Raw genomic sequence first — 26,355 nt, 5'->3', positions numbered from 1 at the left:
TATCTGGAATGTGCTAGCAGGATATGGAATATATCCTGTCTCCACGTGACGTCTATAGACCAATAGAAATGCAAGAAACTTGGAGGAGGCAAGATAATCCACACTATCCAATAAATTGTCTGTTAAAGATGGTAAATGTCGTCCTTTCAATCAATCGGAGTTTCGCATATTTTCTCTGATATTTCCTTGACAATTGTCAGAACTTTTGACAGGAATTTGTTTGTACACAATAACGAATGAGTCAAAAGTAATGTTATCATCTACAAAAAAAAAACGTACATCCGCTTGAAGTGTTACTTTTTTATTACAAAACCATGTTAGATAATATTTTTGTAAAACTATGATCACTATTGTAATGCATAATTATTATGTAAAAGAAAATGACTTCATTCAAAATTTTAAGGGAAGTTGCTTCTCCGTATTGGTCCTCTCTTTTGACCCAGTCAGAATGCTTGAATTCCGTGTAATGGCCCAGTCTTCTTGTATAGACACTGCCTTTATCATATTGACTCATTTATGTTTGTGTAAGCTCTACGTGTGTCATATGATGTGCGCAATTGATCTAATTTATTGTGTAATATTGTAAAATTCAATAATTATGTTTCATATTAAACAGTTTTCGTGTAATAATGGCCCCTTTCAAGGGTGAAAATGTATCAATTTAGGTACATGGCTTCAGCTGACCTATTCCAAACACAGAGCAGGTATCCATTGAAGAATTAAACTAAGTGTTCTAAGAAGACAAATCGATCCATTTATGAACGTTTTCGAAGTATGGATGTCAGTTGTCGTATAGTAAATATATAAGAACCCGTCTATTATACCAAGTTTTGACAGGTAGATGGTAACATAATGGTTGAATCGACTATTTCTTTTGGGTACACATTTCACACATGCTCATGTATTATTAAAGAAAGCAAAACAAAACAACAAGAACATGCATTTTGTTAAATTTACTAAAATTATAACAACATATGTTTTATAATCTACGCTCGCTCAGTTCGTTTCAAAATGCTTAAACATATTTGGTACAAATTAGAGGCAGGGAATGGTACTAAACCCAAGACTTGAGAATTACCGAACCATTCTCATCTGATAATTCTTATTGCATTTAAGCAACACTGGAACTGACTGACCATGAAGACAGTAAGTACTCATTAACTTATTTTGGAAAATCATTGTTCTATGTTTACATAAAAGATATGTATTTCAAAATTTTACGTTTCTGACCTTTGCTTGATATAATTTCTGGTCCTTACGTCGTATCATTGAGATTATTCAGTGTAAGTTTATATTATTAGCCTGATAAAAAGCATAAAGTCAGTTATCAATACTTTACCACATATATATGTCTTTTCATTTTAGATATTCAATTCCTGTAATTCAATTGTGTGATTTTAATGTTTAAGGTAAATGAGTGCGTATGACTCTGGCCAATTTTAGGGTAAAAATAAAATATCAAGAATATTCAATTTATGTTAACATACTATTGACAATTACCTGTCTTAAATAGACAACATATAGCAATTAAGAGCCTTTTGAAGACCTAACAAATACACATGTATACCAAGTAGTCAAAAGCAGCAGCAAAATGTTGAAACGATCGGATAAAATACTCAGAAAATTGTTCGACCCGGGTATAAATGTCAACATATTTTCAATTTATTGTGTTTTGATATTGCAGACAAATGTTGAAAATTTGAAATGTTGACCAATGTCAACAAACTGTATGAAAAGACATACAAGGGATAAATTTGTCAAACTCAGTGCCACTATGATTTAGTATTTTGTTGTATTTTATGCACAAAATTTCAAAATGGTAAATTAAGCAAGGTTAATATCTATCTATCTATCTATCTATCTATCTATTTGAAATACATGTAGTTTTATCGTAAATATTACCAAATTATTAACTGAACGGTTTTATTATTTGATGAAGGCGTCTTACGATCGAAAAAAACTTAGCCTGTTTACAAATGCATCCACTTCTGAATTGAATTAAAATGTAACTAAACCTCATTGATCACAACATGTTCGCGTGTAATGCACTATATTACTTTGATGTTCCAGAAAATGTACAAAACGTAACGACAGAAGTGAAAGAAAAGTGTCGAAAACTTGGAAAGTGTAAGTATTCATGAGACGTCTTGTAAGTAAAATTAACAGTTACGAAATAATGTTAAAGCTTTCGATCTAGACTTATAATGTTTAAACAAATGTAAAACATACTAAAATTGAAAACACAAAACTCAAAAGATACATTTATTTTGCCTTTTATTCTATATTTCAGATTTATATGCTTACGGAAGGACACTACAGTACCTAAACAGTACGTACATTGGCTATATTTTCAGTCGCATGTTGTAAAGTTTTCAACAATACATCTGAATTACAACTATCTGTATACAAAATCAGAACATAGTTTGCTCAGCGTACTTGCTTTAAATAACATACACAACAATACATATTTCGATCTACAGTTATAATAATCTTATAATTCAAAACGAGCTATACGAAATCTTCCTTAAATAAACCAGTACAATAAATTCGGATAAAAGCAAATCCATCGGAATCAGCTAAATCAGTTTGTTATACCCAATGTTTCTTACTATTTTCTATATGGAAATGCATTATAAATAATGATAGATGTCCACCAACAGTTCTTTCTTTATTTGCATTATAAAATTATACATCCGCTGGCAGAAATATAAGGAAAGTTCATGCTTTCATTAAGGTGTGGCATAGGTAGTTAGTTCATGTAAAACATTTTCAATACTTTTCAGAATAGAAACTCACAGCTTGTTGAAGTGTTTGTTGTGATTCAATTCCTTTATTAATGAAAGATATTGTATAACATTTGGCAGTCTGTTTCAAGGGTGTTCTTTGAAAGTATAAAAAAGTAATTTCAAAATAGTGAACTTATTATTAAATAATTCACTTTTATTTCATTGGGGGTACGGACAAATGAATTGTTTGTGTTTAACTCCTTTTTTCTGGTAAATTGAATACAGGTAACATTTGTGGTACACGTTGGTAGTTTGTCGACCTCCCATACACATGTTGACTCATTTGAAGTACTGATGAGAGAGATGAATCTGTTTGAAGTTAACAATAGAATTTCACATGTCTTGTTATCTTAAACAATCATGTTGCATTAAATGTTATAATATGGTATGGTTTATTTTTTCACATTCATTTTGGAATGCTACATATTATGTTTTATCTTCAGAAATATAGAGAAAATTCATGTTAAAAAAGGTCACTCTTCTTCTCCTTAGAGTGTTCTTACGTCCACGGTATTTTTACATTATTATTATTCTTTTTATTTAATTATATTTGTTTAAAATGGTAAGCAAAGAAATGGATGACTGGAAATTAAAACAATCCTTGTTTAGGTCAGCATTTTCTGGTTTACGGGAGATATTTCAAAATATCGGAGGGGATGGGGGTGTGTGCAAATAAAAATAAAAATAAAAACCCCAATTTTGAGCAGTCGACAAAATAAATAAAAATAAATCGTCCAAAAAGATACATTTTTTTTTGTACACAACAGAAAACAAAAGCTTGCAAGCTTAAACTGCATACAGACTAACAAATGAACTATTCTGAACTGGTTTATATATCTTATCATCTCAGTATACGGTTGTTCCCTTTATGTGTAACTTGTATGCATAATGCCATTTTAAAAGTCACCAAGGATATGTATTACTTGTGTTTTTGTATGTATCTATTTTGTAGTAAAAATAGACTTGTGGAAACATTTTTTATGATAAAATATACAGATACCACAGTTGACATATCATAATAACATTGCATAATGTTTATTATATAAACATGAATAAAAACTGCTATTAAAATGGGGATATGCAATGACTACTTTAGATCTTTAACCTGCATACATGCAATTGACTGGAGATGCAAAGTCTTAAAAGACAGGCATTGTTATACTAGAAAGCAAATATTACGAATTGATAGATATTATGCACACTGGCTTTTGGCACCTGATTCGTCATATGCAGTAATTTAACCAACAACATCGATATTGTTGTAGCTTTTGTATCAGTGGTTTGAATATTGTTTTATATTTTGCCGACTGTCAGTGCCACCTATATTGTACGACAAGCCGAAACAATCTGAACTTTTGTTCAGCTAAATGTGTACACAATAACAACCTTATCGGCTGATGTTCGAAAGATAGTTTCGGAGAGAAGACTCTTCACTGAGATGGGTCTTTGTAAGTTATGAGTCAGAAAAAAACATTTATTACTGGATATGTCATTATGTGTTCCTCAGTGTCAAAGGTACATGTGGCATATAGTGTCTAAATGTTTGTCCCATACATACTTTCAAAGGGCTTTCTTACAGATTTTATCGGTATACTTCAAGTGGACATGAGAATATTGCTGGTAGTTTCATGTTTGATAATTATTTTTTGAGTTACAGTACCTGGCTAGAGCTTTAGTCAAACTAATTTCACACGATCCTAGGAAATATTGAGATAATATTTTCATATGGGCAATATCTCCACTCGGTTAGATTGCTCATCACAAATATTAAACAACCATTAATCTGACTGTCCAATTATTTTCACTAGTTTGAATTTTTATCACATGAATCGTTGTCAAACATTTGAGGGACATGTGTCATTTTACATTGAAATTGCACTTTGATTTGAACAGAAAAGTGTGGTACTAGTTATCAAGACTTCAAAGTAAAAATATGTGTTAGCAAGTCTCACTTTTGCTGATTTATTTTGCCATTTCTTTTGTTTCTTTTCTTTTTATCAAATGTGGTATTTTTCTGAAAGTCCCACATGAATTTGATCGAATTTGATCGTTGTCCAACTATGATATACAGACAACAAATTTAGTACATATGATACGTCAGATTCTTCAACATCTTGACAGACTTGATAGTGAAGGTCATTTTCGTAGTTTTACATGAATATTCCTAATGTTGAGCTTTAGGTGCTGTAATTTCAACTCAGATCCAATTTGTTTAAAATACTTGTTATCTCTGCCAACTTTTCCAAAGATTATTGTTTTTTATTTGAAATTATTCGAAATAAAAATAAACACACACAGCCTCCGCTGTATGTTTAATAATTACCTTGCAAACAATTCTGTCATAACAACAAATGTAACAAGATAAAGTGACCATAAGTTAAATAATTAATAATTATTTTCATGTCAACATAAGTAACCTCCTCAACGGGACCGGGTACGCCAGAGGCTCCTGTCCAGCTGAGGAAGGTTAAAGAACTTCACTGCCTTGCCAACAATTCTGAACATACTCAACAGCAAAAAAATAAATGTGACAAAAATAAAGTTATCCGTTAAGTAGTTAAAACCTAATTCAATCTTAAATACGCAGTAACATTTTCAACGAGACAGGGTAGGCACAGAAGCTCCTGTCAAGGCGGTCTGAAGGTTTAATTCCACTTACATAATATTATAACAAGATGGGATAATATTATAACAAGATGGGTTGTAACAGCCGCTCTAATTAAGCTTGATAGGGTAAGCGCGAGGGCTCCGACCAAGTTGATGAAACATTCACTCGACGGGAAGGAGACCAAGCGTTACATGCCAGTCAGTCCGAATAATCAAAAATCATACCTTAACGGAAAATATGTAACTGCAACGCAATGTAACAACTTAAACAAACTAAGGTTAAATACCAATTGCGGTTCATGTTTGCGTTTATTATGACAACGCGCGAGCTAAATCAATCGGGCTTACAATAATGTTAAGTCAAAAAACGTTTAAACTGATACCGACTAACGAATCTAACGCCCGGTCACCTTTCAGTTGATAGAATTTTCCCGCCACTATAAATTTTCAAAAATCTATCCCCCAAATTTTTTATGGATTGGAAGCCATGTTCTTAGAAATATAATCTTTTAAACACAATTGCCCAGTGCGATAGTATAGCCCTGCAGCAAACGTTTAGCAAACCAATAATTGATTGCATTTACCTTATGATGTCTTTTAGCTGACGGAATATCACTCTTTCCTTAATTTATTTTTTTTTCATTTATTTACTTATTAATTCATTTATTAATTGATTTATTTTAATTGTTTTTGTTTTGTTTTTCTACTAATATAAGACGTTACTTTCTGTTCAAAGTTCCAAGCCAAATGCTCCCTTCTAATGTTGTAGTTGTTTATTAGCAAATTATCCACAAAGACCCGCAGTTCTCTTCTTGATTTACAAAACATCTAAGTGGCAACTGTCGTGGCAATGAACTGTCTATACCCATCTTTTAGGATGATAACAGTGAATCTAGTGTTTAATTTAAAACCACATAATAATTATTTATTCTGTACGTACACGACCGATATATAGGTCACGCACACACCTTAATATACACTTCAAGCCTCGTTGAATATGCCATGCCGACAAAGTAGTATGCTTGAGATTTAACCGTTTCACAGGTAATCCTGTATAAAATCAGCTGTTTTTATGTAATTTTGTAGAACATTCTGTCAATAACTTATCAAAAAATGCTATAGAATTCCAGCTATATTTGTTCTCTAGCGGTGCTGGAGGCCATAATATTAAATAATGAACTTTACATGCATGTTTTTATGTACGTGACGCCCAAATTACGCGTGTGCCGTTTAAATGACTGATTATTCGTTTCTTTACTGTTTTTCACTTATACATCTTCACTACTACATTTTCCTAATATTCACTGCTAAATTTTCCTATGATGGCTACCTCTTTCATACCCAGTTGTCCCGGACCATGCACCAACCTGTATGTACTTTTACCGTCCGATAGTTAACCCGTTCATCCTAGATTTTGAACTAATCGTACCATAAAACTATGTCAATGTAATGATTCAGTTTCTATGGGACGAGACTAATAGGCGATAGGAATGGCCTCCATACTTTCCTGCTTCATCTTCCTTATTGTTTCTGTATTATATAAGGATTCAATGCAACCGACCAAAGATTTTTTGAATCCAAAGCAATCAAGAATAGGAAACTCTTGGTTAAAACCACCCATCTGCTTTACCGTTATCACGTGCATATCGTTTCAAAGCGTTTATATTAGCTGTTGATTTGGCTGAGAAAAACTCATCATTGTGACCGCGATGCTTGAAGGAACTTACTTGCAAAAAGAGGATTTTTTATACCATTATGACGCCACACCCACTTTGAGAATTAGTATTAGCACCTGGAATATTACTACTTATAGAGTTATTAGAAAGAACTACATCAGAATTTTAAATAATTTGTTCAAAGTCAATAACAATTGACCCACCAGAATGATCCTGTAGTAGTCTTTTTCCTCTATCGTCAATGTCACCAGTGTTGACTGTTCGGCCTTCAGGTGCCACACGTTCGCCAGCAAACTGCTTTCAAGGTTACACTTGTCGGCTTTTCATTTACGACGGACCTCTCGTACTAAGCCTGTTTCTTCATTGTTGGCTGTAGTCAGACCAGCCCGCTTCCCTTATTACAACCTCTCGGGAAGCGTAGAGAATTAAATTCTTTATAAAAGTGTCAGCTCAATATTGTCAACTTTACATGTACTCGCCAACGTACAAAAACAGACAGAGAACTGTACGAGAATTCTCAGCTTTTTATGCAGGTTTGACAGACTGTTTACCGATATCAAAGTTAACTAGCTAAAAGTATAAACCCGGGTACCAATTTATAACGATAAGAGCGAGGGCATATCGGTTCCATAGCAGCGGACGTGACATTTATTTCTCTAAAAATAAATCAAATTATTTTAAAAGAAAAATAATTTTTATTAACTTGTATATTTTTCCTATTTAATTTTATACAATTTACATTCATGCAGGCCGCCATTTTTCATGCGTCTGCTGATATTGATCAAAAACCTCTACCGTACAGTTAAACTTTTATTTTGGCAGCAGCAATTATGGACGGTCGGCGGGTAAAATGAAAATAAAAGTACTGAAATTGACTTTTATTTTTATTTTCTTTTGTCAAAAAATAGGGTCGGCGCTTCCGTAAACCAGAAAATTAGAAAAACGCTGGCCTCAGCTGAAAGCAAGTTATTTCCGTCAGTCAACGTTATAATGCAATTAGACGACTCTATGTCGTTTTTTATAATGACTTACTGGATTTCAAAATTACATAAACAGCCATATAAAGCTCGTTTTATCGCTAACTCAAGCTCCTGTACCACCACAAATATTTCCAAGTAACTAACATCATGCCTTACTGCTGTTAAAGCCCACGTGAAAAGATATTGTGACAAAGTATACGAAAACTCTGGTATAAACTTATTTTGGTCTGTAAAACATTCTGGCGAAATCCTGGATAAATTTAGAATTAAAAATCACAAGGTGTCTTCAGTCAATACTTACGATTTTTTCCACACTTTATACAACTTTACTTCATAACTTAACAAATGAAAAGCTTACTGCCCTAATTCAAAAGACTTTTGCCAGGGAAAATGCTACTTTTTCTCGCTTGCAATTTCGATTAATGTATTAGATCACTAATAGAGAACCTCCTTTTTGAAGAGTATTTAATTCCTACCATGAACCTACTTTTACTGCAATTCTTAGGGGGGCGTAGGTTCAAGCCCTACTGGGACCAAATTTTTTATATTTATTTTCCTTTTTTACTAGTAAGTTTTTACTTCTTTCAAGACTTATTATTGATGTTTTGTACAAAAATGGAAAAAGATGAATTTTATAAGCGTTTTTTGGATGTTCAAAGAGAATTTACTACTTAAACAGAAGGGGTAGAGTTACACATCTTTAAAAATGCACGGTGAAAGTTCTCCATTTTGCTTTCACTCTTAGATTATATATTGTGGAAGAAATTTAGGTAGGTTTTACGTCTTCCCTAAGGTTATTTTTAAATGGAGTAAGCAAAATGCAAAACAGAAACTCGTCATTCGACCTTATTTTTTCAATGTTGAAGTATAAATTCTGTCTCATTAAATCCGTTTTCTCGAGGCACCATAGAAAAAATGATATTAACATTTTTATTTTGTGTTTTATAATTGGTTACCAATAGTTTGATGTTTCTTCTATTGAAATTAATGGTAAAATGAGTTCTCTGCAAACGTTTTGGATAGTAGCTATCACTTTGAAATTTGTCTCTACTTGAGCTTGAGGAGATACCATAAGTTATTCAAAATTTATAAAAAACGGCACGGTAAAAGTTGTTTCTAATTTGCAAAATAGTGCAAAACACGGTTACCTTTCAGAATATACCAAGCAAAGGCCATTTTGTAAACATTACTATTAGTGACCCAATACCTTAAGCATGTTTTACTAGTTGCATTGTAAAGAATTTTAATATGTGGACCTATGACGAAGTTTGTAAAGCCATTTCCTTTTTATTGAACAATATTTACGTCAGGTTTGTGAATGTAGTTTTTAGACAAGTAATTTGTATTACACATGGGAACAAATTGTGCACACCTTGTTGCAGATTTGTTTTTATATTGTTATGAAAGAGATTTTATGTTGAGTCTTTCTCAGGATACACAGGCAGACATTATAACTGCATTTAATAATGCATCGCGCTATCTGGATGATATACTAAATATGGATAATCCATTTTTGACCAGTTAGTGGAAAATATTTATCCCAAGAGCTGCAGTTAAATAAAACTAACAACTCGGATAATACTACTTGATTTCTAGATTTACATCTCTTTATTTGCGACAATTTCATTCATACCAAAATTTATAACAAGAGGAATGATTTTAATTTCAGTATTGTACATTTCCCCCATTTGAATGAAGATGTACCCCAGGCTACATCTTATGTGATATATATTTCTCAGTTAATTCGGTTTGCAAGAACGTGTAGTCATGCTGAAGATTTCAATGAACGTAACTTATTTATTACAAATAAGCTTCTTCAACAGGGCTACCGTTATTATAAATTACGTAAATACTTTTCCAAATTGTACTGTCGTAATTCAGATTTGATTTTAAAATACAATAGCAATTTAAAATCACTTCTGCGAGAAGATATATCAAAACCCGCTTTGTATGGGGATGTGGTTTACAAACTTCGTAAGATTTTGGGTCATGACAATTTTCAAATTGTATTAAGTAAAGTAATTAAACGTTTTACGAAAAGATGTTTTGACCCAGCTGTGTTGAGACACACCGCATGTTTGGTGTTCAACCCTTTTACAGTTGGACGCTACGCTTTCCTCTTTGATTGTGTTTGACGGATCAGGTGGAGGACTCTATCATTAGTAGTTCTTAAATCCCACCAGGACTGAGCTATTTTGATTTCCATCTTCTGGCCTGTTTCGTCGGGCGTCCCTTGTTGCTCTGTTTTCTGCAAAGGCATTGAGTACATGCGTTTTAGGTTCTTAAGGATTGCATTTTTATATTATATCTACAAGGGCATCTTTGTGTTTTACATTGCATACCTTCTGTTGCCTTTAAATATCTTAGGGTTTCACCTGGCGGGGATTATTTTTATTTACACTGTCTTGTGACTTTGGAACATGGTTGGGGTAAGAGTGAGGTTAGGTGCACCATAAACCGGTTTAAACTCCCCAGTGGTGGTTTTGCAACTGACCGTTCCAAGGCGGTGCCCACTGTGTTCCTGTATTTGTTTATCTTGTCCTTTTGCGTCCATTTTTGTGTGTGGTGTGCGAGAGTTGTTCGTGTGTGTCTTTGGGGAGGCTGCGTTTTTTTTTTAACGTGGCTTTCCCTTTTGGATATTCTTCCTTGTTCTTTAGTATTTATATTTTGTGTATACATTATTTAAAAGCTCGGTCATGGATATCGTTTGCTAGCTCAAAAATTGTTGATTTATTAGATCTGTCAACTCGTCTGTATCTTGTAAAGTGGAAGATCGTGTACGAAATGTATAATTTGCAGCAGATTATCAGCTACGGGCCGAAATTGCACAATGTATATTTTAATCCCATTTTGTAATCCTTATTATGTAATTAACATTCTTTCTCCTAACAATCGTCAAAATCACATTTATTCACATTTCCTATTCCATATTTTATCTCTTCCAAAACGACATCACTATCTATCACACTTAGACAATAATGTTTAAATTTTATTGTGCAAGCAGTTTTTTGCCACGTTCATCCTCATTTCATTTTACTCTTCATCACCATTGAAGCTGTAACTCATAGATTTTTCATATCACTGTCATCGTTTTTGTGTATGAACAATATTTTCATGCCCTCGTTTATGCGGACATCTCATTCCTCTGTTAAAATGATATTTAGGTTTAATATATAATAATTCATTTAGGTCGATTATGAAACCAGTTCTACAGTTTATGTTAAAAACACTCCTAATTACGCCTTGTTGAACTTATTTATTATTTAGCTTATTTATGTTAATTCTACAGAGCCACAAATATTCACAATACCTAATGACACCAACAATGCTCTTACGGCACTCTCAAATTACTGCGGCGAAAAATAGAAGATGCGTAACTCTTATATAAGTGTAAAGATGAAAAGATGGTAAATATTTAAACATGATATCAAACTTTATTTGTTAAGTCTATGTTTTAGATGCATGTGGTTTAATCGAAGAGGACAAAGTGAGAAGGAAAACCAACGTTGAGAAACAAGGTAAATATTGTAGTGGTAGAACATGTAAAAACGCGATTAAATGTATGAATATTTACACTGTAACGTAAACGATTTCATACAGTATACTATGCTAGCATTTATATTTGTTTCAATTATTTCGGCTTATTTGTTGATTCTTGTAACGGCCAAACATAACGTGTATTCAGAGATTCAGCTAGCAAAATAACTCCTGTTTACTCTGCCTATGTATGTCTATGTATATATTTATCAGGCTTGCGTCAGTACAGTGTTGCCATAGTATTTCGATTTCAATGGCCTGCGTTCTGAACCTTTGTCTTTCCTTTTAAGGATATATTACACAGCAGTGCTTACCTTTTATCTACCTTGAAATTTCTAAATTTGCACATCACTACCATTTTCTTAGAAAGAAAACAACACAACGGGACAAAGTAAATGTTTTTAATTAATTAATTAATTATTTCAGCAAAAGTAATTCAATACAAAAGGTGTTAATCATGTGCTTTAAAATATGACTTTAAATAAGATGTCCCTTTTTTTATGTCCTCAAATGAAATATTGTAAACTTTTGCATTTGATTTAATTTTATGACAATAATTACATGGCTATACTCCTTAATGATTATACTTTTGAAATATCAACCGTGTTTGATTCTTTCTCAGTGTACTGATATACACGTAATAATTACATGTACTGATTGGGCAACCTGTGTTCATAAATAATTTAGCATTTGAAACCGATATGTTGTACTGTCGGTTCATTCTTCTATTTTATCAATTGATTATGTTTGCCTAGTACCGGCTTCAGATGTTTAGCATGACATTAATGTTGTATTAGTGTACTGTTTAATTTTTCAGCTTGAATAATTCGGCCTGGGTGGTTTCAATACTCCTGCAGGCTCCATAATCACAGATCCCCTCTCTAAATTCAAATGATTTTAAATTATAATTGAAATTCAAATTATATTATGTTCTGACAATTGTTTGCTCGTTTATGGCAAAGACATTATTGAATCCGGAGACCACATGCCCTTTATATTATATCCAAGTACTTATAACATGTGTAAATGTTGAGTTCTTCTAAAACCGGGACTAGAGGGCGTTGACGGTAGCTTGCAACCCAACTACCGTCCATGAACAGGCTCAGTTAAACCGAGCCTGCAACATGTTGGTTCATGTCGCGTTGGACGACCCGTGGTTTTCCACTTTTTTATTACATAGATACAGTTTAACATCATGAGAGAAGTAGTGATGTTGAGACAGGCGAATTTCTATCTCGCACTTAAATTGCTTCAAGTAACAAGTTGGTGCATTTCAGATCCGAATAAATTCCAACAGCTCATGATGTGCAACGGTGTCCAAGGAGCTAATACTATACAAAATAATTTATGTATATCAAAACGGGTGAATCAAAATCACGAAGGTAGAGAGATTGTAAAAAAGAAAGATTCCTGCATAATCGTTGACAATACGACAAACATACTTGTTTTTTCAACATAGATTATATAATATAGACATTCATCGTATGTCGTAAAATAACAACTCAGCTTATCCTACCAATAACCCACCGATAAATAATCTATTTGTTTAGGGTAATTTAAATGTCAGGTAGGTCTTCAATCAAGGTGATGTGTTCTTTTTAAGTTCAATCAATGCGGTATTCGATGAAGCTGTTAGTAACGTAAGTCGCGATTGGACTTGCTGCACCACCTGGATTTGTTGCTTCGATCGATTTTAAACTTGTATAATTTGTTTGAATTCATTTTTACTGTTATATGTCGAATATGGCATGCAAGAAATAGGTAAATCACTGGTGATAGTTACAGCTTGAAATATCCCGTTATCGTTTAACTGCTAGGTCGTTACCGTCAAAAACAGTTACCTTCAAGCCGGATTTTGCCATCTGCACCTAGCAGAAGTGACAGAATCTTATACCTTTTACACCTTCGCTATTCTTGACCTACGAAATATTTTTATACACCAAGATTTCTTGTTCCTTTTAAATTATCAATTGTGCAAGAACCTGAGAACATTGCTAACATATGGTGGCTGATTTCTGCTATTTCAAAAACAAGACAAATTTTAAACGAAAACACGACGTTTACAGGGCGCCGACACGACATATTTATTTGTCGAGTTTTCGTGTTGGCGGGTATGTGTATGTCGTATTGGTGCCCTTCATTTGTCTTGCTGTCGTGTTTTCTTGTTTACACCCCGCCGACACAAAAGCTCGAAAAATTAGATATTTGTCGAGTTTTCGTGTTATCGTGTTTTCGCCCCGCCGACACGAAAACACGACAACTTTAAAACGCGACAAATATATTTTTTTCGTTTACCTTTTTTCTACTTTGATAACTCCGATCAGTATTGCAGCGAAGATATCGGCGGGTTAGCTGTTAGCTAATATATACACATATGGAGGATATCAACATTATAATAAAACTTCAGGACAAATATACTGAACAGCTAAAGAAACTATTCAGTTTTATAACTGAGGTATTTTTTTTATTTAAAATATTTAATTTATAAATCACTTGTGTTTTCATATCACATTACACTTGAAGACCTTCATGTGTAAATTTTTTGAAAAAAAACAATCAACCGTAAAGCCAGTAGTCCCACAATAGCCTTTTTTTGCACGAAATTCTCGTGCGCCTGTAATTAACAATTTTCTTTGTGAAATTTTGTTGTCATCGGAAATATTGATAATTGGCTTACTTAAAAAACAGCATAAAGTTTAAAAAATATTGTTGGTTGCACCGCACGACTGAATCAAATTCAGCGCGAGCGCCAAATTGTGATGTTACAATGCAACTGGAGATAAAGCCTTTCAAATGACTATTGTGGGACTACTGACTTCACGGTTGATTGATTTTTAAAAATATATTTCGTGAATATCTTCAAGTGTAATTTTGGTATGAAGAAACAATTGAAATTTGAAAAATTACTTCTTTATTTCAAAATATACCAGTTATACATCTGGATAGTTTCTTTTGCTGTTCAGTATATTTGATATACCTGATATTAACTCCGCCCGACGACAATACAGAATAACATTCAATTATTTTTATATTAGTACCCAGTGAAGAAGAATGCTATGATAAGGTTGTGCTCTGCCATACGTTTAATATTATACAAGATCAATATCATTATTATAAAATCAAAACCCTTACTAAAGAGGAAAACTCATTTGAATAAGTAAATCTTCATTGACGCCCACGCGTATACGTAATTATTTTTCTTATTGTTCAGGCTCGGGTCCAGGCCGGGGCCGATGGCCGTACCATTCCCCCACCCCAAACCCACAATCGGCTGGCTGAGAAGTGACCTGTACTCATCAAAGTTGCACACAACACGGCTATTTTGGCAAATAAATAATATATTCTTACACAGTAGACCCAAAATTGCATAACAGGCCACCATTCCATTATTATATTTAAAAAATGTCCGTAGGGATACCCTTTGATCCCCTAAATAAAAGAGCATGACCCCCTCACGCATCACAAAGTTTTTGACACATGTTCAGCAGGGACCACCAATTCATATCTATATTTCAAAACTGACGAGAGAGGGACCCTGTGACTCCTATGTCAGGAAGGGTTTAACCACTGTACCTCAACATTTGGACTCAAAAATGCAGCAGGGGCCACCATTTTAAACATATATTTCACACATTTCCAGGCGGACACGCCCTGACCCACCTTACATGAGAGGTTACCCCCTTTCCGTACCTAACCCAACTCGGCTCGCCGATGCCTTCTTCATTCTTGTTGCCGTTCCCCGCTTCCCAATGAAATATTTCTGGAGCCGGGTCTGTTATACATACACTTCGTATTCTTAAAACGATAACTGACATCTGACATATTATTGTACTGTTTTATAATCTCAAATCTTCTAATGCATCTTTAGTGAATGTAAACAAATTTTGAATTGACGGTTCGTTAGAATTGAAAGATAAATGCTTCTTAAACCTTTTGTCACTGGCTTCAGAATAACTCTACATTTTATAAGAGACGTCTGAAAAGTATTTGTTACGGAATCCTGTTGGGACCATTTATAATGTCACCGTCGCGTTTGTGGGGTCGACACACGAAAACGCGAAGTGACATAGCGACATTACGAAGTGACACTCGCAACCGACGGCGACAATCCCAAACGACAATGTCGCGATATCTACTTTGAATTGTCGCCTTTCAAAAGCACGATATATCGGGATGTCACTTCGAGTTGTCGAGCGTCGTATCGCATTGTCGCTATGTCACTTCATAATGTCACGATGTCACTTCGCGTTGTCGTGTTTCGACCCTGCAAACGCGACGGCGACATTATCAAACGACATGCGATAATCTCAAACGAAGCTCGACAACACGAAGCGACATTTTCCTAATGTCGTATCGTATGTCGCGGGATTGGGTGAGGCTCGACGCGCGAGAATTCCAAACGAAACACGACACGCGAAGTGACACTCGACAATACAAAGCGGCATTTTCATAATGTCGTATGGCATGTCGCCCGTCTACCGGTGAAAAGGTTGTTCTCCATGTCTCAACCACAGCAGAAAATTAATTGAAATTGTTGATTGCACCGTTACACTGTGAAGTGGCTAAATTTTACCCTTTCACCGGTAGATGGGCGACATGCGATACGACTTTATGAAAATGTCGCTTCGTATTGTCAAGTGTCACTTCGCGTGTCGTGTATCGTTTGGAATTGTCGCGCGTCGACCCTTACCCAAACCCGCGACACGCGACATACGATACGACATTTGGAATATGTCACTTTGCGTTGTCGATTGTCGTTTGTGATTATCGCATGTCGTTTGATACCGTAGCCGTCGCGATTACAGGGTCGACACACGACAACGCGAAGTGATATCGCAACATTACGAAGTGATATAGCGACAATGTGTAACGATGCTCGCAACGCAAAGTGACATCGCGGTATATCGTGCTTTTGAAACGCGGATGTCGCGACATTGTCATTAAGGATTGTCGCCGTCGTTTGCGATTGTCGGATGTCACTTTGTAATGTCGTTATTTCACTTCGCGTCGTCGTGTGTCGACCCCGCAAACGCCACGGCGACATGATAAATTGCCCGAACTGGATTCCGCAAATTGTTGTGTTTTCGTATTGTCCTGTTGGCGGAGCGAAAATATGACGCCACGAAAACTCGACAAATACCTTATTTGTTGAGTTTTTGTGTCGGCGGGGCGAAACAGGATAACACGAAAACTCGACAAATAATGTAATTGTCGTGTTTTAGTTTCGGCGGGGCGAACGAAAACACGAACACTCGACGAATAAGGTATTTGTCGTGTTGTTGTTTTTGGCGGGTCGAAAACACGGAAACAAGACAAATAAAGGGCGCCAGCACGACATATTTATACCCGCCAACTCGAAAACTCGGCAGATAAATTTGTCTTGTCGGCGTGTTTTCGCGTAAAATGCAACACGCCAGCACGAAATGGAAGAAATCAGCCACCATAAATATACGTCTTCCATCTTCGGTTATATTCTTTACTCGGTTGTTTTCTGGCAAGACTTGCATACATACAGCCGATAGCCTTCCTTTTCTTGGTATTTAATTATAATTGTTTAAAATGGTAAACAAAGAAATGGACGACTGAGAATTAAAATAATATTGAAGGGGATACCCGCCATTTCACACATTTCATTATTTGATATTTCAATATGCCGATTCATTTCCTATGTTAGTATTTATAAGTGCATTATCCCTATTTGTATCTACATTAACATTATGTCGTTTTAATAGTGACACTATTTAGTGTTTTTTAATAGTGGCACTATTCAGTGCAAATATTTTAATTTAAATTGAGTTGATTGTTTAACAATTGCAAAATTCAATGTTTTGTTACATTTTAGTTGTTTTCAAAACATAGTTTATATTAAGATACATCAACAGTACTTTAAAGAAACAGAGGCATAGATAAGATCTTATCTAAGACTATGTGTCTGATGAAAAGGAACATCATTCGCACAATGAAAGGTTGATTATCAGACATATAATTGTCGTAATAATAATAATAACATCAACAAAATAAGATTGTTCTCATAATAATTTTGACGTTATAAGACAAAGTCGAGAACCAGTTCTCATTATGACGACAGAAGTCGCCGTATAATATTTAACTGCTCCCTCTTCGGTGCAACGTCATTTTCACGTCGTGAAAAAAAACACAGCGACGAAGTGTTCGAACTTGCAAAAATTGCTAAAATTTAGCCTATTTATGTTAATTCTACAGGGCCACAAATATTTACAATACCTAATGACACTAAAATCTCACTTTTGCCAAAAAAGCTCTTATGGCACTCTCAAATTACGGCGACGAAAGATAGAAGATGCGTAACTCTTATGTAAGTGTAAAGGTGAAAAGATGGTAAATATTTAAACATGATATCAAACTTTGTTATGTCTATGTTTTAGAAGCACGAGAATCAAACGAAAGGGGCGAAGAGAAGAGATGGAAAGCTAACGTTGAGAGACATGGTAAATATTCTAGTATTAGAACATGTAAACAAGGCGATTAAATGTACTATGAATAATTACTCTGTAACGTAAACAAATTCATAGATTATACTTTGCTAGCCTTTGTTATTTTTTCAATTATTTCGACTTACTTGTCGACTCTTGTAACGGCCAAACATAACGTGTATCCAGAGATTCATCTAGCAAAATAACTTTGCCTATGTATGTCCTTGTATATATTTATCAGGCTTGCGTCAACAGAGTGTTGCCATAGTATTTCGATTTTAATGGCCTGCGTTCTGAACCTTTGTCTTTACTTTTAAGGATATATTATACAGCTGTGCTTACTTTTTTGTATACCCCTGTAATATTTCTTAAGTTGCACATCACTACCATTTTCTTAGAACGTTAATAACACAAAGAGACAAAGTAAATGTTTTTATTTAATTATTTCAGCAAAAGTAATTCAATACAAAAGGTGTTAATCATTGCTTTAAATTATGACTTAAATTAAAATGTCTTTTTTTGATGTCATAAAATAAAATATTGTAAATTTTCGCATTCGATTTAATTTCATGACAAGAATGACATGTCTATACAGTCACTTTAATAACTAAACTTTTGAAATATCGACCATGTTCGATTCTTTTTCAATGTACTGATGTACATGTAATAATTACATGTACTGATTGGGCAACCTGTGTTCACAAATACTTTGGCATTTGAAAACGATATGTTGTGGTGTCTGTGCATTCTTCTATTTTATAACTTGATTTTGTTTGCCTAGTATAGGCTTCAGATGTTTAGCACGACATTTATGTTGTATTAGTGAATTGTTTAACTTTTCAGCTTGAACATTTCGGCCTGGGTGGTTTCAATACTCCCGCTTTAAAAACTTTGGATATTGTTTAACCTTTGCTTTTCTGCTTTTTAATTTTGTCTTTTGGCAGTTTCGTTGATATGCAGGCTCAATAACCACAGATCCCCTCTCTAAATTCCAATTTATTAAGTTTTGCCAATTGTTTTCTCGTTTAGGGTAAAGCCATTATCTAATATGTGGACCAACTGCCTCTTTATTTTATCCTAGTACTTATAACAGGGCTAGAGGGCGTAGACGGTAGCTTGCATCCCCACTACCGTCCATGAATAGGCTCAATTAAACCGAGCCTGCAACATTTTCGTTAATGTCGTTTTCGACGACCCTCGGTTTTCAGTTTTGTTATTTCATAGATACAGTTAAACAACATGAGACGTAGCAATGTTCAAACAGGCGAATTTCCTATCTCGCACTTAAATTGCTTTAAGTAACACGTTGGTGCATTTCAGATCCAAATAAATCCCAACAGCTTATGGTATGCAACGGTGTCCAAGGAGTTAATACTATACAAAATAATATATGTACATAAGAACGTGTGACTCAAAATCACAAAAGGTAGAGGGATTGTAAACTAAAGATTCTTGCATAATCTTTGACAATACGACAAACATATTTGGGTTTTTTTCAACATCGATTATAAAATATAGACATTCATCGTATGCCGTACAATAACAACTCCGCTTATACTACCAATGACGCACAGATAAATAACTTATTCATTTAGGGTAATCTAAATGTCAAGTAGGTCTTCAATCAAGGTGACGTGTTTTTAATGGTCAATTAATGCGGGTTTCGACGAATCACTTAGTAACATTTATCACGATTTGACTTGCTGCACCACCTGGACTTGTTGCTTAGATTTTCACCTTGTATAATTTGTTTGAGTTCATAATTACTGTTATATGTTGAATATGGCATGCAAGAAAAATATTCAATCACTGCTGATAGATGCAGTTGGAAATGTCCCGCTACCGTTTCCGTTTAACTGTTGCCTCGTTACCGCCAAAACAGTTACCTTCAAGCCGGATCTTTCAATCTCAATCTACACGTACCAGAAATAACCTAATCTTAAACCTTTTACGCCTTCACTATTCTTGGCGTACGAAATACTTTTTGTACACCAGGATTCCTTGTTCCTTTTAAATTATCAATTATGCAAGATCCCACGAAAATTGCTGATTTCTGCCGTTTTCGTGTTCTCGTGTTGGCAGAGCAAAAACCATGAAAACACATCAAATTTTACACGAAAACACGACGTTCTCAGGGCGCCAACACGACATATTTATTTGTCGGGTGTTCGTGTTGGCGGGTATGAATATGTTGTATTTGCGCCCTTTTTTGTTGTAATGTCGTGTTTTCATGTTTTCGCCCCGCCGACACGAAAACACGACAACTTGAAAACGCGACAAATATATTTTTTATTTATTTATTTTTTACTTTTCGCAGCGAAGTTATTGGTGGGGTAGCTGTTAACTAATATATACACATATAAAGGATATCAACAATATTATAAAACTGCAGGACAAATATTTGATATACCAGATACTAAATCCGCCCGACGATAAATACAGAATTACAATCAATTTATTGTATGTGTACCAAGCGAAGAAGAATGCTATGATAAGGTTGTGCTCTGTAATTTACAAGATCAATATCATCATTACAAAATCAAAACCCTTATTAAAGAGGAAACTCATTTGAATAAGCAAATCTTCATTGACGCCCACACGTATACGTAATTATTTTTCTAATTGTTCAGGCTCGGGCCCAAGGCCTGGGCCGTACCATTCCCCCACCAAAACTCACAATAAGCTGGCTGAGAAATGACCTGTACTCAAATTTGCACACAACCTGGTTATTTTGGCAAATAATATTTTTTTCACAATTAAGACACAAAATTGCACCATAGGCCACCATTTCATTCTTATATTTGAAAAATGTCCGTGGTGATACTCTCTGATCCCCTAAATAGGAGGGCATGACCCCCTCACGTATTTCAATTTTTTGACAAAAATGCAGAAGGAACAACCATTTCATATCTATATTTCAAAAAAGACAAGGGATAGACCCTGTGACTCCAATGTCAGGAGGGGTTTAACCACCGTACCTCAACTTTTGGACTCAAAAACGCAGCAGTGTCCGCCAGTTTATACATATATTTCAAACATTTCCAGGCGGATACGCCATGACCCATCTATATGAGGGGTTACCCCCTTCCGTACCTAAGTCCACTCGGCTCATCGATGCCGCCTTCATTCTTTAACTGTTGCCGCTCCCCGCACCCAAATGAAATATTTCTGGAGCAGAGTCTGTTATCCATAGACTTCGTATTCTTAAAACGATAACTGACATCTGACATATTATTGTAATGTTTTATAATCTTAAATCGTCTTATGCAGCTTTAGTGAATATAAACAATTTTGAATTGACGGTTCGTTGGAAAAAATGCTTCTAAAACCCTTTGCCACTGGCTTCAGAATAACTCTACATTTTATAAGAGATGTCTGAAAAGTATGTGGTGTGTTTTCGTGTTGTCGGTTCGGCGGGGTAAAAACACGACAACATGAAAACTCGACAGATACCTTATTTTCGAAAACATGTCAACACGAAAACTCGACAAATAATGTAATTGTGTTTCGTGTTGGAGGGGCGAAATCACGAAAACTCGACAAATAAAGGGCACCAACACAACATATTTATACCCGCCAACACGAAATTCGACAGATAAATTTGTCGTGTCGGCGTGTTTTCGCGTTAAATGTGTCGTGTTTTCGTGTTTTCGCCTCGCAAACACAATAACATGAAAACTCGACAAATAAAATTGAAATTAGGAATCTGTCGTGTTTTTGTGTTGTCGTGTTTTCGCCCCGCCAACCCGCCAACACGAAATCGCAGATATCAGCCAACATAAACATAATTTCCATCTTCGGTAATATTCTTCATTTGGCTGTTTTCTGGCAAGCCTTGCATACATACGGCCGATATCCTTCTTTGGTGTTTTGACTGGCCTCGTCTGTTTGCACATCCTGGCTAGGTGACCTACTCTGTTACACAATAGAAAAGTCTTTTCTTGTGTGCACTATCTAGCTACATGATATTTGCTTCGATTTGCTTCGCTTTTTGGATTTGCTTCGCTTTTTGGATTTGCTTCGCTTTTTGGATTTGCTGTGCTTTTTGGATTTGTTGCGTTATTTAAACTTGCAGCGCTAGCTGGACTTGCTGCGCTGCTTGTACTTGTTCCGCTAGCTTGACTTGCTGCACTACTTGGATGTGCTGCGCTTTGGGGATTGCCTGCTCTCCTTAGATTTGCTGCGCTATTTGGACTTGTTGCGCTAGCTGGACTTGCTTTTAACTCTAATATTTGCTGAGTTTCTTAGACTTTTTGCGTTTCTTTGACTTGCTGCGCCTGAAAGACTTGCTTCTAGACTCGGACTTACTTCGCCTAGTAAATTTTTTACAGTACTGAAAAGACTCCGCTCGAGATCAGATTTGTTTTATCTCAGCTTGTAACCAAACAGATTAGGACCTTCTTTATTCATTAAATCTATAAAGTATCCACGCGCATATCGAATAGAGAAACGTTACTTAAGAAATAATATATCTCATTTAGTGATTTGTCGCTGAATAAATCATTGTTTGGAGTTCAGATGCGAAGGAATTATATCACGAGGGCGCAGCCCTGAGCGACAAACAGTGATATTATTCAAGAGCAAATCACTAATTGAGATATATTATTTCGATTCTAACACGTTACCAAGGACTTTAAAGTACATCCTTGACGGCATTCATAAAATATTTGCCAGTTTTCAATTGATCTCTTTTCCAGTTCGCCGCTATGCCGTTTGACGCTATGACGTAATAGTTGTGACGTCAGAACAGTGAATTGGTGTATGATAAACCACTGTATTCAGCCTTCTTTGTTTAACAGGAAACTGAATCAGATCGTGTTAGAATATGATGTCACGATATTAAAATATAATCAAAATGGCCGCGATTGTGTTTCTTTTGCTGAATTAAAATGACGTCAGTCTTTTCATAATTATTCTTGACAATTAATCACCAAACGGTTTTGACTGGCCTAAATAGCACATAAGAATCATTATATTAAATAATTTAATGTTTAACTGCTACAATCTCAAGGTAGTGTATCTCAGTCCCTTCGTGTACAGTGTTTATCCAGGTTTGAAGTACAAGGCCCTCCAAATGTATTTAATTTTAAAAGAAGAAGGAAAAGACGGATATTTAACACTCATCAGTGTATTTCTGTTTCATTGTTATCCATAGAAGTCTACGTAGTTGGTAATTTTAATAGTATGCACGTTAGCTTTCTAATACAAGCTTACAATGTATATGTCTCGGGGCTCGTGTTTCAACGCATTCACTCATTTGAAACAGCTATGTATGATAACTGGTTATTTGACGGCTTCAGTGCTCTTCTTTCAAGACCAACATGGAAACTTACGGTACTATTATTAGCAGAACTCTAAACGCATAACATGGTTAATTAGCAAAGTCCAAACACATAACATGGTGCCCTATTCATTTTTACATTTTAAAGTAACCATGGCAAAAGAGATGTTTGAAATATCTTATATTTTCCTTTTTAATGTGATATTTTAGAAAACATATTAAATAAAATTATCTTTTCGTTTAATGTAGCTTCAAAACATCTTATTTCTGAAGTAAGTAATATGTTCATGCTATTTGCATTTATCTAAATAAATTTAAAAGCCCACAATACTTGCAACAGTACCACTCGTTTGACATATTTATGGAAACATCTTTGTGCTTGCAAAATTTAATGTTAATCTCATGGATAGTGTTGAAATATAGATAAAAAGCAGCCTTCTCTAAATTTATTAAACATGTCACCAATCTGTTCCATCAATATATTCGAATAGATATAGATACGTGATAATAAACCTTGAAATATTGCTTACGAATTACATGTATATTCATATCCTTTCAAATTAATAAGTTTGGTTGTGTCGGCCGCTCAAATTTGGTAGCTAGCTCATCGACCGGAAGAGACCAATCGTAGCAGCCTTGAAAGCAAAGGACCCATAATCACACTACCAGCTCGATACGAGGTATGCCGGTAGAACATGTAATGCGTTACTGGCAGCAAACACGTCGACTAGGCCTTATCAAAACAACACGGGCCAGACCTAGTGACCCGAAGCAACATTCAGGTCAACGACAGACTACAAACAAACCCGAAGCAACATTCGTGTTTACCACTACTTAGTGACCCGAAGCAACATTCGGGTCGACAACAATAAGTAAACAAATAACCGGAAGCAACAGTCCAGTTGACAACCATTGAAATAACCTGGTGACTCAGAGTAACAATAACAGCTTACATAAAGTAGTGACCTGCGAAATAACATAGAAAAATCCGAATACGAACGGCCATGTCTCCTCTTGAACGCAAAATAGAATGCCATCGAGGAGAGAAGTCCCGCCCATATTCTGAAGTAAGCTAAATTTGAAATTGTAAATAACGATAACTTGTTAAATTTACTTCATAGGAACTGCAACGCCTGGTCACCTTCCGGCCAATAAGAATTTTACCGCAATATACAACATAATAATAGAGCGACATATTTGAATGAAACGTTAAAATAGACTGTCCGACTCTTTATATACATACACATATTATTTAAGCATAAAATTACGTCTTCATGAAGTAAATACACCCTTCATGTCAAGGATTATGCTGCTTAGTATACATGTAATGTCAAATAATTGTCCCATTAGGCTAGCACAATCTGTCACATGATATAAATGCACATAAAATGTGTATTAAGAATAAACAAATATCCGAGCACTATGATCATTTACTGACATAAATCACTTCCAATAAATCAGTGTCCACACTAAATAAGTATATTAACAAATGATTGTTCACATCAACATTAATTCCAGGTACCGCTTAGGCGCCTGTTACCGTCTATTTGATAAAATTCACAGTCTTCATAACAATATACCGTTTTCACATCTGAATTGCATTCGTCTTATGGCTCTGGGTACATGAGTTGGTGACACCGTCAGAATTGAACATTGATACAACAGAAATTTCTAATGTGGTATCCTGAAAATATATACAACCAACAGCAATTCCTGACTAAAAATAGTTATCACATGGTATAGTATAGATGAGACAATCTTCGTAATCAAAAATATGGTAGCTTTTGCGGCCTGAGGCGGGCGGGGAAAAGTTGTAAGCTCGATGTACTTTACAGGTAGACTACGACGTAAGTGAGAAAGGCTGTACGTGTTTTTTTGCTTTTATAAGCCGTTATTAAGATTGTTTTCGGCTCAGTAATTAAGTCTAATTCGTATCAGTCAGAAAGACGGGAACCAGTTATAAGAAAAGATCGAGAGATAACCGTGTGACCATAGCAACGAGTATAACAAGTATTTCTTGAATAAATAAATCAAATTATTTTTAATTCAAAATAATTTATCTTATTTGATATAACTCGAAATAAAAACAATACATACAGCCTTCTCTAAATTTATTAAACATGTCACAAATCTGTACCATCAATATATTCGAATAGATATAGATACGTGATAATAAAACCTTGAAATATTGCTTACGAATTACATTTATATTCATATCCTTTCAAATTAATAAGTTTGGTTGTGTCGGCCGCTCAAATATGGTAGCTAGCTCATCGACCGGAAGAGACCAATCGTAGCAAACATTACAAGTGAAATTGCCAAAAGGATCCCGGTCGCCGAGTCACCTTTGAAAATATTACTAATGGCATCAATTGCTACGCGTCGCATTACCAAAAGAGTCCCACTGATCGTGCAATCATAGACCCAGCTTCCAAGATGATCGTACCGTGAATCGGTACCAGCCTTGAAAGCAAAGGACCCATAATCACACTACCAGCTCGATACGAGGTATGCCGGTAGAACATGTAATGCGTTACTGGCAGCAAACACGTCGACTAGGCCACACCAAAACTATATGGGCCAGACCTAGTGACCCGAAGCAACATTCAGGTCAACGACAAACTACAAACAAACCCGAAGAAACATTCGAGTTTACCACTACTTAGTGACCCGAAGCAACATTCGGGTCGACAACAATAAGTAAACAAGTAACCGGAAGCAACAGTCCAGTTGACAACCATTGAAATAACCTGGTGACTCAGAGTAACAATAACAGCTTACATAAAGTAGTGACCTGCGAAATAAGATAGAAAAATCCGAATACGGACGGCCATGTCTCCTCTTGAACGCAAAATAGAATGCCATCGAGGAGAGAAATCCCGCCCATATTCCGAAGTAAGCTAAATTTGAAATTGTAATTAACGATAACTTGTTAAATTTACTTCATAGGAACTGCAACGCCTGGTCACCTTCCGGCCAATAAGAATTTTACCGCCACAATAAATAATCCCAAAATTATTATTGAGACGCACAGAG

The 26,355-nt window shown here is 35.2% G+C and overlaps 1 protein-coding gene across 1 annotated transcript in view; it reads left to right on the top strand.

The window, feature by feature from the left end:
* Nucleotides 1-26,355, top strand: part of LOC128552764 (uncharacterized) — a gene marked incomplete at its 3' end in the record, with an annotated part of 70,243 nt that overhangs the window by 6,433 nt on the left and 37,455 nt on the right. Inside the window, exons 4-8 of the mRNA XM_053533826.1 lie at nt 1,117-1,146; nt 2,071-2,127; nt 2,291-2,329; nt 11,508-11,567; nt 17,991-18,053. Of these exons, the coding sequence (XP_053389801.1) occupies nt 1,117-1,146; nt 2,071-2,127; nt 2,291-2,329; nt 11,508-11,567; nt 17,991-18,053 (249 nt within the window). The remainder of the gene's footprint in view (nt 1-1,116; nt 1,147-2,070; nt 2,128-2,290; nt 2,330-11,507; nt 11,568-17,990; nt 18,054-26,355) is intronic.

Source organism: Mercenaria mercenaria, unplaced genomic scaffold, assembly GCF_021730395.1.
Source record: "Mercenaria mercenaria strain notata unplaced genomic scaffold, MADL_Memer_1 contig_3133, whole genome shotgun sequence".
In the NCBI taxonomy this organism is placed as follows: Eukaryota; Metazoa; Mollusca; class Bivalvia; order Venerida; family Veneridae; genus Mercenaria; species Mercenaria mercenaria.
This window is presented reverse-complemented; position numbering and strand designations above follow the sequence as displayed.